The sequence below is a fragment of the Notamacropus eugenii genome, chromosome 1 (assembly GCF_028372415.1).
Source record: "Notamacropus eugenii isolate mMacEug1 chromosome 1, mMacEug1.pri_v2, whole genome shotgun sequence".
Classification (NCBI taxonomy): Eukaryota; Metazoa; Chordata; class Mammalia; order Diprotodontia; family Macropodidae; genus Notamacropus; species Notamacropus eugenii.
The window spans coordinates 21,270,491-21,282,317 of record NC_092872.1 but is presented as its reverse complement, the minus strand read 5'-3'; the positions used below and the strand labels follow the sequence as shown (position 1 = coordinate 21,282,317).

At 43.5% G+C, this 11,827-nt stretch overlaps 1 protein-coding gene across 4 annotated transcripts; it reads right to left on the bottom strand.

Moving 5' to 3' along the window:
• Positions 1–5,380: 5,380 nt before the first annotated feature.
• On the bottom strand, positions 5,381–11,620 carry KLF4 (KLF transcription factor 4). 4 transcript variants are annotated; one of them, XM_072655185.1, is made up of 5 exons: positions 10,864–11,617; positions 10,497–10,617; positions 8,113–9,169; positions 7,849–8,013; positions 5,381–6,433 (listed from the first exon to the last, which is right to left on the bottom strand). In XM_072655185.1, exons 1-5 carry the CDS (start codon positions 10,866–10,868, stop codon positions 6,258–6,260), a joined length of 1,524 nt encoding a protein of 507 aa, XP_072511286.1. In that variant the 5' UTR covers positions 10,869–11,617; the 3' UTR covers positions 5,381–6,257. The 4 variants fall into 4 exon arrangements, with proteins under 4 accessions (XP_072511286.1, XP_072511306.1, XP_072511277.1 ...); XM_072655205.1 differs by lacking the exon at positions 7,849–8,013 and having other exon boundaries at positions 10,864–11,620; XM_072655176.1 differs by having other exon boundaries at positions 7,849–9,169; positions 10,864–11,619.
• Positions 11,621–11,827: the final 207 nt, after the last annotated feature.

Here is an 11,827-nt window from a genome sequence, read left to right as displayed (position 1 = left end):
AACCTAACATGTATTAAACTCTAAATTATGTTTGTCTCTAAACTTTACCCTTATTTTTGCTAATGTGAATAGCATTTTAAAATATAGCTGCAATCTGTTTGCACTTTCTTGAACTCTGCCTTTTCCACTTCATATCTCTCTGCATTTCCATGTTTCAACATATTTGTCATTTTAATAGTAGGTAGTATTAATTCCATGGTATGAATATAACAGAACTTATTTAGCTGCTCCTTTTCTAGGGGGTCATTGATCTGTTTCAATTTTCTTTTTGTTTTTACAAATAGCATTTTTGTGAACATCTTCAAAAATGTTAAAGACTTAGATTTAGAGCTGAAAAGGACATTAGATGTCAGCTTTTCTAATGCCTTTATTTTGCATGTGAGGAAACTGAGACATTAAGATATTAAATGACAAAACTGGAATTCAAACCCAAATCTTCAGATTCTAAGTCCAGTAGGCATCCTTTCTCCTATGCTACATTATTTCCTTTTACTTGAGGACATATTCTCCAATGAGTAATATAATAAGATCTGGTGGTCTAAATGGTTTGGTAGCTCTCATTGTATACAACTAGACTGCTCTCCAGAGACACTAAGCCAGTATCTAGTTCCATGGACACCATTAAACATACCTGCTTCTCCACAGCACTACCAACAATGAATTTTGATAAGTTTTGTTTGTTTTACTTGTGAATGTGTAAATAATGGTACCTTTAAATTGCTTTAATTTGCATTTTAAAATTGTGAGTGAGTTCTTATGTTTTTCATGTATTACTACCTATACCTTCTTCTATATCAGCATTCTGTCAATTTTTTTTTAGGACTTTAAGGCATATGTGTATGTTTAACTATATATTATGCTTTGGATAGTGAGCATTTACCAGACATACTTGTCACATATGTTCTATTTTTCTTTTGTTTTTAAAATAAAATTTACTTTTTCAACTAACAAAAATTCATCTCTTTCCACTCCCACCCCTTATTGGGAAAACAATACAAAACAAAACGCCTTTGTTACAAATATGTCACGTATATTTTAAAGAAAAAAAAAGATATCTTATAAGAGTGGCAAGTAGTCTCCAGACTCTTGAATAACATTGTAATAATTGTTCTATATCACGATATGATATGATATAATATATCTATTTTGTTGAAGTTAAACATCAAACCTGAGAAGCCAAAATGAAGATCTTTCAGTGGTTTTCAGTTTTACATAACTATATTACTATTTGTCTGCCTCCTTGTCCTTTCTTAAGAATGATATTTGAAAACAATTATTGTAGTACATTTACTCAGATAGCATATACAAGCAATTAGAGGGGGAAAAAGTGGATTTTTTTAAAAGAAACCAAGGGCTTCCTGAGAAACAATTAAAATGGAGACAGAGACATTTTACATCAAGGGAAATAATAAGGTTGGTGTTTAATTCCTCCCTCTTTTCCCATTAACGGATTAACTCAAGGTAGAATAGTTTTAATTCCATTTAGTTTTGTCAGATTTGTATGTGTTGATGAAGAAGTAATGAGTCCTTATTTCAGCTGGTCATTTGAGAATATTTGAGATCACTATTGCCATCGAGAACCTGTTGCTTCTGAAGAATTTAAGAATTCATCAGTTTCCTGACATTCAGTGTAAGGGTCCTGAAAGTTTACTTCTTTGGGGTCAAGACAGTATAAGTTCAAGATGAAAGTTTCCAGATCTTGGGTCTTTTTGATTTTTTTCCTTTGTAGCTCACTTTTAAAATGGCTTCCATTTCCTCTTGTACAAGACATTCTGAGGATTGAAATACGTGAAAGTTGCTCTACAGTCATTCTTTTGAAGTCCTCAATTTAAAAAGGGAGTGATGCATAGCAAAATTTTTTACCTCTAGGAAACACTTTTGACCTTTTACGTTCAAACTTGGTGAATGAACTTGACTGTGAAAATTCAATGACATTGTCAGATGCAACCTATAGGAGGCAGGGTACAACTAGCATTTACTTATAAACTAGCTTGGTTTAGGAAAAATAATTGGGGGACAAAAACCTGAACTTGAAAAAAAGTGACTGTGACAATACAAGGAAAAACGTTTGCATATGCCCTGGGATTCTTGCTTTTTGATATCCTGTGTATTCTAAATACATCTGTACTTACATTTTCTTTGCTAAATGTATCTTTAGGAACCTTGTATAATACAACAGGTGGCTAACACAGAGCAGGTTATTTTTAGCTAGATCTGTATATCAAAGCATGATTCCTTGCCTGGGTGTTTACTCTGGAGACAGCCAAAAGAACAAGGAATAGTGTCTCACCTGGGCTCTTTTGCACATGGCAAAACTTGTTAGCCTGCACCTATCCCCAAATATGACATAGCATTTTGTGCCTTTGAAAGGGGAAAAGAATCACCCAAACTACCGCCCCATTTGAGAGAGTTAAAGAACCGGTTTTGTTTTTGCAGAGGATTGCAAGAGTCAGATGCATGTTTGTGTAGAAGGACTGTACTAGGCCTAATGAAGACAAGAAGGAATGAAATATTATTTATGTAGGAAAAATGCTACTGCTCTTATTTTTTTTTGACAAGTTAAAATCTAAGACATATAAAATTAAACATCATAATGAAAATAAAGGACACATGAATATGTAGGCTTCTCCATTAGGTTGTTATCATACAACGTAATATGCTTTGTTTCTGAAATGATAATGGTGCCCAGAATTCAAAACAGATATGAACCAACATCAATGAATAATCTATTTCTGCACACTTAATGGCATTTGTTCTATAACACTTTTTTTAAGCGGAGTAAAGATATTCATTATAACTATGGTTATATAATTTTTTTCAGCTTTGGCGTAACCTATAGATTGTTTCCAATGAGTATCATAAAAAAAATTTTTGGATGGGCAACCATTTATGAAATGAAATCCTTTCTAATTGTTGAAATTATATGTGCTCAATACATTCATGGATGATGGTAATTGTTACCAGCCATGTCCTATATATCCATATATGATGATAGGATCATAGATTTAGAGCTAGAAAGAACCTCAGAAGTAATAAACTCCAATCTTTTTATAGATGGCAGAACTTGAGCCCTCAGCTCCTCCAAATACATCTGCCCCCACGCACAAATATAAATCTATGCACAAAAGCAAAGATTCTTTTTTGGGGGGACGGGGAATGTCCTGTACCTGTGACATCCACATCTAGAATTCTGAATGTAAAAACTCCCTTTGCTGATACAAATGGACAACTCTTTCCTAAGAAACTAAATGATTGAGAAACGTAGGCTCTGTCACTAGCTAGCTATGTGATTTTGGACAAATTATTTCCTTGCTCTGGACTTCTGTTTCCTCTTCAACAAAATGTAGGGCATTCAACTAAGGTGGTCCCTTAGAGGTCTGAAAATTCTATTCTTCTAAAATTTCTATGCTTCATTTATATAAACACATCTCTGAGTCTTGGGATTATATAAAGTTATATAACTCTTGTTGAACCATATGGGGATAGGCACTGAGACGTTGAGGGACTTGCCCACACGATCACATAGTTGGCTTGTGCCAAGGGACAAGACATAGACCCCAAATTCTCCTGACTCCAAGGTTGGTTTTCTAATCACTAGAGTGCCTTTTATAAAGAAAAATTTTAAAAATGTATATTTCCTTCCCCCCCTCCTTCAGTTGTCAGATCTTTATGCTACCCTTCTAAAAACGGTATTTTTAACCAAAGGAAAGCCTGCATCACATTCAAACTATATACACAGGACTCTTCGAAATAGAAGGGAATATTCCTTGTTGACCAGCCATAAAATGAAGACCTATATGAATTACTCTTTGCTAGGGGAACAACTCTAATCAGGAAAGGTGGGCTTATCAGACTAAGGCTCATTCACGGCACACTAGATGTGCTGATACCACTAAGGAGGACATTCAACTCATGACTGTTTTGAATTGTTTTACTTTTAAAGGGAAAGGAACATGGCAGAGTAAATAGAAATACTATCTTGGGCACAAGGAAACGGGTTCGGTACCTTGCAGTCATTAGCCAGCTGTGTGATCTTGGGGCAAATTATTTCCTCTCCTAGGGCTTTTGTTTCCTCTTCAGCAAAATGGAAAGATTTTGACTAGGTGGTTTCTAAGGTTTGAGAACTCTATTTTTCTGTAATTTCTTCAACTAATTTATATAAGGACTCTTCTGGGCCCTGGAATTATATACAGTTATAAGCATTTTGCAAACCACGATCTGTTCTATTTATAAGGGTGTCAGTGATATTGGTTATTCATATCATACCAGTTCATATTGGAAAGAGCGTTAGGGCAAGGTGATTAAAACTTCCAATTTCTCCACTGTGATGGTAAAAATTTAAACTCTCCAAATAATGTTCCACGCATCTGCCTAACTGCTCACAGTTTTTCACATTAAATTTTATATTTCTCCTGGTAATAAGATCCCATTTGTACAGTACCGTAAGGGGTTATAAAGTCTTTTACTTCTAATAGTCCCGGGGGGTGGGTAGCCATTTCATTATTGTCCCCATTATACAGATTAAAAAACAAAAAAACAAAAAAAACCCTTCAATTGTTCACTAAGAAAATCCCAAACTCTTAAATCCACTCAATAAATACCATACATACCAACTGTGGTTTAAAGAGATACCGACAGTGGTTTAAAAAAATCCTTCCTGGAGGGATTGGCTTCTAAACCTGAAGCACCAAAATTTGTGGAAATTAAGCAATGTCATTGCTGAATGCGTACATTGAAGCAAGAATGATATTGTAGCTATTAATCCTCAGGAGGGCACTATTGAACTAAACTCTCATTACTGTCCTAAATAGGAATGTTATTATTGTTAGCTGATGTGTTTACTTGTTTCATGAAGACTGTAGGTAGGCCTGGGCTGCAACCAGCCTATTTTTATTGCATTATAAGAAAAGCACCAGATTTCATCACCCTGACTGAAAGTAATGAAGACTGAACTGAACACATCTAACAGAGCAAATAAATGTACTCAGTTCACTAGCAAAGGATCAAAAGTTTGTGCTCTGGGTCAAACTGAGAAGGCACATTCCTATTTGACTTAAAAGTCACTTATTGTAATCCAGTTGAAATTCAAGAGATTATTTTGCCAGTTAATTCAGAAGGCATGGAAGGATTAAATAGGCCCATTAAAGCTTTTAGATCTGTTCAGGAAAGAGTCAAAGCGGTACTGTACTCGATCAGGACCAGTCAAATTTGCAGATCGAGATGGGGGGGGGGAGGTGTCTTATAGATTTGGCCTTCATTTTACAAAATAAGATTACATCTCAGAAAACTTAAGCAAAATGGTATACTATACATTTAAAACAGAATTTTCAGTCTTTCTGTCACATAATTGCAGGTCCAGAAGAAAACAATGGAACAGCCATTCATTTAAAATATTATAGGTTTATTTAAAACTTAATTCTCAACTTGAGTATGCAAAATACAAACTCCAACAAAATGTTCATTTTACTTTGTAGTTTACAAATATACAAAATAGAAGTTTGCTTAAATTTATATTACATATTTATTAGGTAAAGAACTATAGAAAAAACATTTGTTCTACTTAAGGCATAGTTGGAGATAAAACATTACAAATTATTGCACATTGAAACCACAGTGCATTATAGACTGTCTGCATAAATTTTTAAAGAAATAAACCAGGTTTATTTACCTGACTTAGGTCATAAATGTAGATCGGAAGACAAAAATATATTTCCTTGTCAAATATGCAGCAGTTTGAGAACTTTGGCTTCCTTTTTTTGGTACCTTTAGAACCAACAGTCACTAAGCACCATCAATTAGGCTTTCAAAACATTTTCTGTACCTGAATTTCTTCCTCTTCTAACATAATAATGGCTTTTAGAAGGCAAAAAAATACAAGATGATCTTTATACTTATATTGCATTGAAACACAATTCAAGGGAATGTAGTCTCCCCTCCCCCAGACACAATCTATTAAACCCTGATATCCGTGACTTCCAGTCACCCCGTGGCATCTTGTAATCCAGACATATTCAAGTTGGATTCAGAAATGGAATGATAAGATCCAGTCACAGACCACATATCTGTCCTTTGATTTAAGTTCCTCATTTGTCTTGATTATCCGTTTTCTTTTGACTCTTTGGAAGACTTATTTTTTTGTTTTGTTTACCATGATTCCTTGTATATAGTGCTTTGGCTGGGTTCCTCCCTCATCAGGAAGACAGTCATGTGAATACTGAATCTCATATGGCAGTATGGGTAAAATCCTCTGCTTTGGATTAAAAATGCCTCTTCATGTGTAAGGCAAGGTGGTCGGACCTGGAAAATGCTCGGTCACATTTCTGGCACTGGAATGGGCGTTGACCAGTGTGCTTCCTGTAGTGGCGGGTAAGTTCATCAGAGCGGGCAAATTTCCATCCACAGCCTTCCCAGTCACAGTGATAAGGCTTCTCACCTATTAAAAGAACAGATTTTAAATCAATATTGTGAATTCAGTGACTAAAGGGATCTACTTTCAATCTGTCTTAAAGATAGGAAATTGCTGAACTAGTTTGGAACAAGGCATGAAGAAATCATCTGTTTAGGATTAAAACCTTTTTCTAAACATAGACAATAAGGACTTGTCCCTTAGCAAGTGATTAAGAAGCCAAGATTTGCCTTAAAAAAAAATTTCCTATCCTCTTCCTGCCATGAAATGACTTAACTTTATTCACATATCCTATTCTGCCTTTTCAAAACTTAAAAGACATTCATCCCAACACTCATTTCTAGAAAAAAAAAACACCACTATAGTCCTAGTTCTATCATAAATTGCAAACAAGGCATTTATTTTTATAATCATTCTCTCAGATTAAAAGCAAGGACAATTCACAAAATTTCTAGGTTATATATTCTTCGTAATAACATCCTTCATCATCCCCCACCCCCAACTAGAGAATAGCCAGCTATCCAACCAGCACTACACATCAGATGCATGATAAAAATTACATTCTGTTTTGCAGTTGAGTTTTGTTGACCCAGGATAACACACTGACTTTTAAAAACAAAGACCCCAGAAATCTGAAAAAGAATTTAATTTCCTATAATTTGAAGGCATATTCTAGTTATTCTAAAACAAAAAGGTTTATAAAATTCTGTTCTGTAGGAATTAGATCTAGTGTGTAAAGTCCTATTTTTTCTTCCATGACTGTTTTCAAATTCTTCAAATATAAACTCTTTTGAGTTACACTGCCCTACTTTCTGGAAATGTCCCCTATGAATGAATTTTAATGTGACTACTTTCATCAGTTCACAATGACTAAGAAAGTATTCTTCAAAAAAAAAAAACCCCATTCTTTACAGCAAGCTTAAATATTAATATTGACGTCTTTCACTATTCTTTAGATAATGTTAAATCCAGTTCAAGCTTAAATATAACCTTATACCCATAAGTTGAAATATAACCTTATAAACAAAAGGAAAACTGAAAAATGAGTAGTTTAGAAAGTCTGAGGCAACTAGAGTTTCAGTTAGAAATTAATGAAAAAGAGCTTGAATCATCTTTAAAAGGATGAAACATAATCATGCATTAGAGGGATACAATTTCTTGATTACAAGGAATGATACTGGGATCAAATTAAGATTAAGAAAGGGGAATCAAGACTAACTACACATTTTAAGACATAAGTAGGAAGGATTAAACAGAGTTACACTTGAATTTTTAAAGTGCCAACAAACCCCAAGAACTTCAGGAGTGTGTGACTGTCACTTAACCATCAGGATAGATCAAAAACTGGGTGAGCCTACTTTCTCAGAGGATGCACCCTTTGTCACTCCTATCTGGATTAGCCAGGTCAGGAGATTTCCCCTCTCCTTTCTCCAATGTCCTACCTGTGTGGGTTCGAAGATGTGCCTTGAGATGAGAACTCTTGGTATATGTTTTCCCGCAGCCTGCATAATCACACGTGTGGGTGGCTGTCCTTTTCCTGGGCCATGACCTGCGCCCTCTCTTGGGTTTGGGTTCTTCTGGCATGCAACTCCCGGGTGGTATAAGCTCTAAAGGTGAAGAGGGTGGAGTCAGCATCACTCCTTGTACCAAAGGACGACCTGTTAAAGAAAGCTCTTCCACGAGAGCCATATAACCCTTAGACTGACCTTGATATTGGAGTGGAGGAACCTGGGGCTGCAGCTGGTCCGGCAGGAAAGGAGGATAGTTGGGTCCAGGGTGGTACCCAGGGGGTAGTGGCAATGGATGGCTTATCCCCTGAGGTGAAGGGTGGCAGTCTCTGCTGTTCATCAATTCCTCAGCAGTCAAGGAGGGGGTAGTCCTGCTGGGGAGAGGCCGCCCCAAGGGAAATTCGTGGGGCTGCGCTCTTTGGCCATTGCTGAGAGGCGGGCCACTGCCCAGGTGGGCCTCCATAGGCCTGCCGATAGTGCAAGAGGAGACGGCCTCTTGCTTGATCTTGGTGCACATCCGAGGCCCTGTGCTATAGGGAGCCACTACCACAGGGTGGCTGCCGTCTGGGGTGCAAGAGGAGGGATTGCCTTTGTTAACACTGATGATAGACTGACCATTGTACTCCCCCATGTTCAAGGTGGCTTTCACAACAAATTTCCCGTGCAGGCTGCCACCCGGAAGTTGCTGTTGTTGAATGTACACAGGGTCCAAGTCAGGTCTCATGAGCTCGGCTACAAATCCACCTGAAGGGGACACGTCATTGATGTCGGCCAGGTTAAAGGGGGCGGCGGGAGGGGGTGCAGGCTCTCGGATGTAAAGAAGGCTGCCGCCCCCACCGTTACTGGTGGCGTTGCTGCTTCCGCCCGAGGTGGTCGGACCTCCAGACGCCCCTCCTGGGTCCCCAGCCCCCCGCAGCTGGTAAGTGAAGCTGCAGTTGGCCGGAGGAGCGCTAGCGGGGCCGCTGCTCGAAGGGGAGGACGAGGCGGAGGCGGACGCCGAGGCTGAGGACACCACGGCTGCCGTGGCCGGCTCCTGGTGGATCAGGGAGTTGGAAAGAATAAAATCAAAGTCCAGCAAATCGTTGAACTCCTCGGCCTCTCGTCTGGCCAGGAGCGCGGGATTGTTGTTGCCGCCGCCGCCTCCGTTGCTCTCCAGGTCGGCCGCCGCCACCGCTGCCGCCGCCGCCAAGTCGTAGGGGCGGCCGCTGAGCACAGAAGGAAGGCGTTTCATGTGGGACAGCTCCTCCCGCCACCGCTGTGGGAACAGAGGCAGGCAGAGGCGCGCGTTACTGACCACCCCTGGCCCCACAAAGGAGCACTCAACGCCAAGCTGGCCCTGGGGAGGCGCGACCCCGCCCTCGAACTCTGGCCCGGGAGGGGATGCGATTCCCTTCCATTCTTTGCGCCCCTAGCCCTGGAAGGAGGATGACCCCTTCTGCCTACCCTCTCGCTCTCTCCCTTCCCCACGATCGCGGAGAAATGAAGTGATATAAACCTTTGTCCTAGCAGCTAGTGGGAATTCCCTGGCACCTTGAAAACCTGGGGTACTGACAGCGGCCGCGGCCCGAGTCCACATCCGGGCGGAGGCCGAAGTGTGCTCGGATCCACTCCCGCCTCGGTTCTCCCTAGCTCTAACCTTCCGCCACATACGCAGAGTTTTCTTGTCCACCCAAGGGCCACCCGCATCCCGTAACCTTTTGGGTTCGGGGCTGGCACAGACACCGAGCCGTCTACGCCCGATTCCGTGTTCCCTGGGGCTTGGCAAGGCTCGCTCTCCCTGCTGTACTCTGGGGTTCAGGAGTTGACCTAACTACCTTTCGCCTCACACCCACAGAGCATGGCACCGATGACTGTGTGCAGGGCACTGGGGAAGTCTTACTTTATGCCTGTCCTATATGGATACCCACGGCATACGCTCCCAGAGACGCTTACATGCACTTACGAGTAAAGAAACCAGTGTCAATCGTTGAGGGCCCGCAGGCTCAGGGCACAGACCACACACCACACACACAACCACACAACCACACACCACACGCGTAACACACACGCGCACACACACACACGCACACACACACACGCTTTTTGAGCCCTACAGCTGGAGGGTCTTCCCCAGGCCCCGACCCTGGGCCGAGTGTAACTCTCAATTCTCCCCCCTCCTCCCCCCTTAGCTGTAGACCCTCGGAGGCGGGGCTGCCTAAGAGTGAAGGAAGTCCCACAGGCCTCAGGCAGCCCCCGCCCTGGAGTCTCTATTCAGTTCAATTCCGGGGAAAGCCGGACCTCCAGGGCGCTGCGCCGGGCAACTCCCGCCAACCTTAGCCCGCTTCCTCTCTAAGCTCCCCAAAGCCCCGGCCACCCTCGCCGTGCCCCGGCAGAAGGCCAAGCCCCTTTCCCATTGGCGCTCTGCGCAGCGTTCAGGTAGGCTCGGGACTCGAGTCCCGACTCCTCTCCACCAACCAGACCCACTTGCTCGGCAGCGCCAGGCGTAGTGGCGGGGGTGGCGGCAGAAACAAGCTTGCAAAGCGCACCTGGCACCTTCCCTGGCCCGCAGCGTTAAGGAGGAGGAAGGGGGTCGGGATACTCACGTTGTTAGGGGCACCTGCTTGTCTCAGGACTTTCTCTTTGCCCGGCGTACCCGCTGCGAAGGTGGAGATGGAGGGGAGCAGAGTGCCGCTGAGAGCCATGTCAAACTCACCAGGTGGCTGCCTACGATCGAGACAAGGGAAGGGGAGCGGGGTAAAGGGAGGAAGGGGGGGAGGACAGCGACAGAGGGATCAGCATCAGCCCCGGCCCGGAGGCTCGCGCGCGCGCCTTTCCCAACCTCGGCCGCTCTTGTCAAGCTCCGCTCCGCCCCGCCAGAAGTAGCAACGCCAAAGTGCAACCCATCCCATTTCCTCTTCTCTCCACATCCACCTTCCCCTGCCCCAAGGCCCGGCAGCCCGGTGTACATACCTCATTAATCTGGGAGGGGAGGGAAGATCTCCCGGAGCCCGAAGCAGTGGAGGCAGTCGAGTGACCCGGGACAAGCAACCAAAAAGTCTCCCCAAATTCAAAAACGTAAAAAAGAAAAACCAAGGGAAAAAAACCACCAACAACACCACCGAATAAACAAGACCAACAGCTCTCCCAAGAACTTTAAGTTTTTTTCTGAGATGAGACAATTCTTAAAAAATTCTTTTCAAAACAGGAAAAAGTTGTAAACTTAAAAAAAATCCTTAATAAACAGACGCTCGGCGGCTCCTCCGTTCCTTGGCCGGTAGCCCTGGATGCAGAGATTGTTTCGCGGGTGGGTGGGTGATCCTTCGGCTATCAGCAGGGGCCACCGCTGCCGGAGGTGCCGCACCGGGACGACGCGGCCAGGTAAGGCAGGCTGGAAGAGGAGGCGGCGGCTGTCAGCGGCGGGACGGGACTCGCGGGGGCGCGAGGCGATTCCCGAGGACTGCGAGCTCGCGCGGTTGGTGGCTGCCCCGCTGCCATGGGGAGCCGCGGCTGCTGAATGGAGAAGGCTGCGCAGGCGGAGCACTGGGGCGCTCGGATGGGAGGGGTGGGAGGTGTGGGGCGGTGGCGGGGGCGGGGGGCCTGGAGGGGGGGCTTGCGGGTGGCGGGGGGGAGCTTCTCGGCGGGGCTCTCTAGCGCTGCCGCTGCGGCTGCCCCGGCTCCCCGCGCGCGCCCGCACTTGGGCTACTCCAAGGTTGGGAACTGTCAAGCCCGGAGCCGGTCCTACCTTACTTATAACTTTCTAAGAAGCTCCTCCCTCTTCAGGAGCATGCCCCACCCCCTCCCCCTCTCTCCCCCCGCCTCCCCGCCCCCCTCTTCCATCACCTCCTCCCCCTCACCCCCCCCCCCCCGCTCCGTTGCCATTGGAGCTAAATAAACAAACTGTGAACACGTGGGAGTGGGGGGAGGTGCGAGCTAG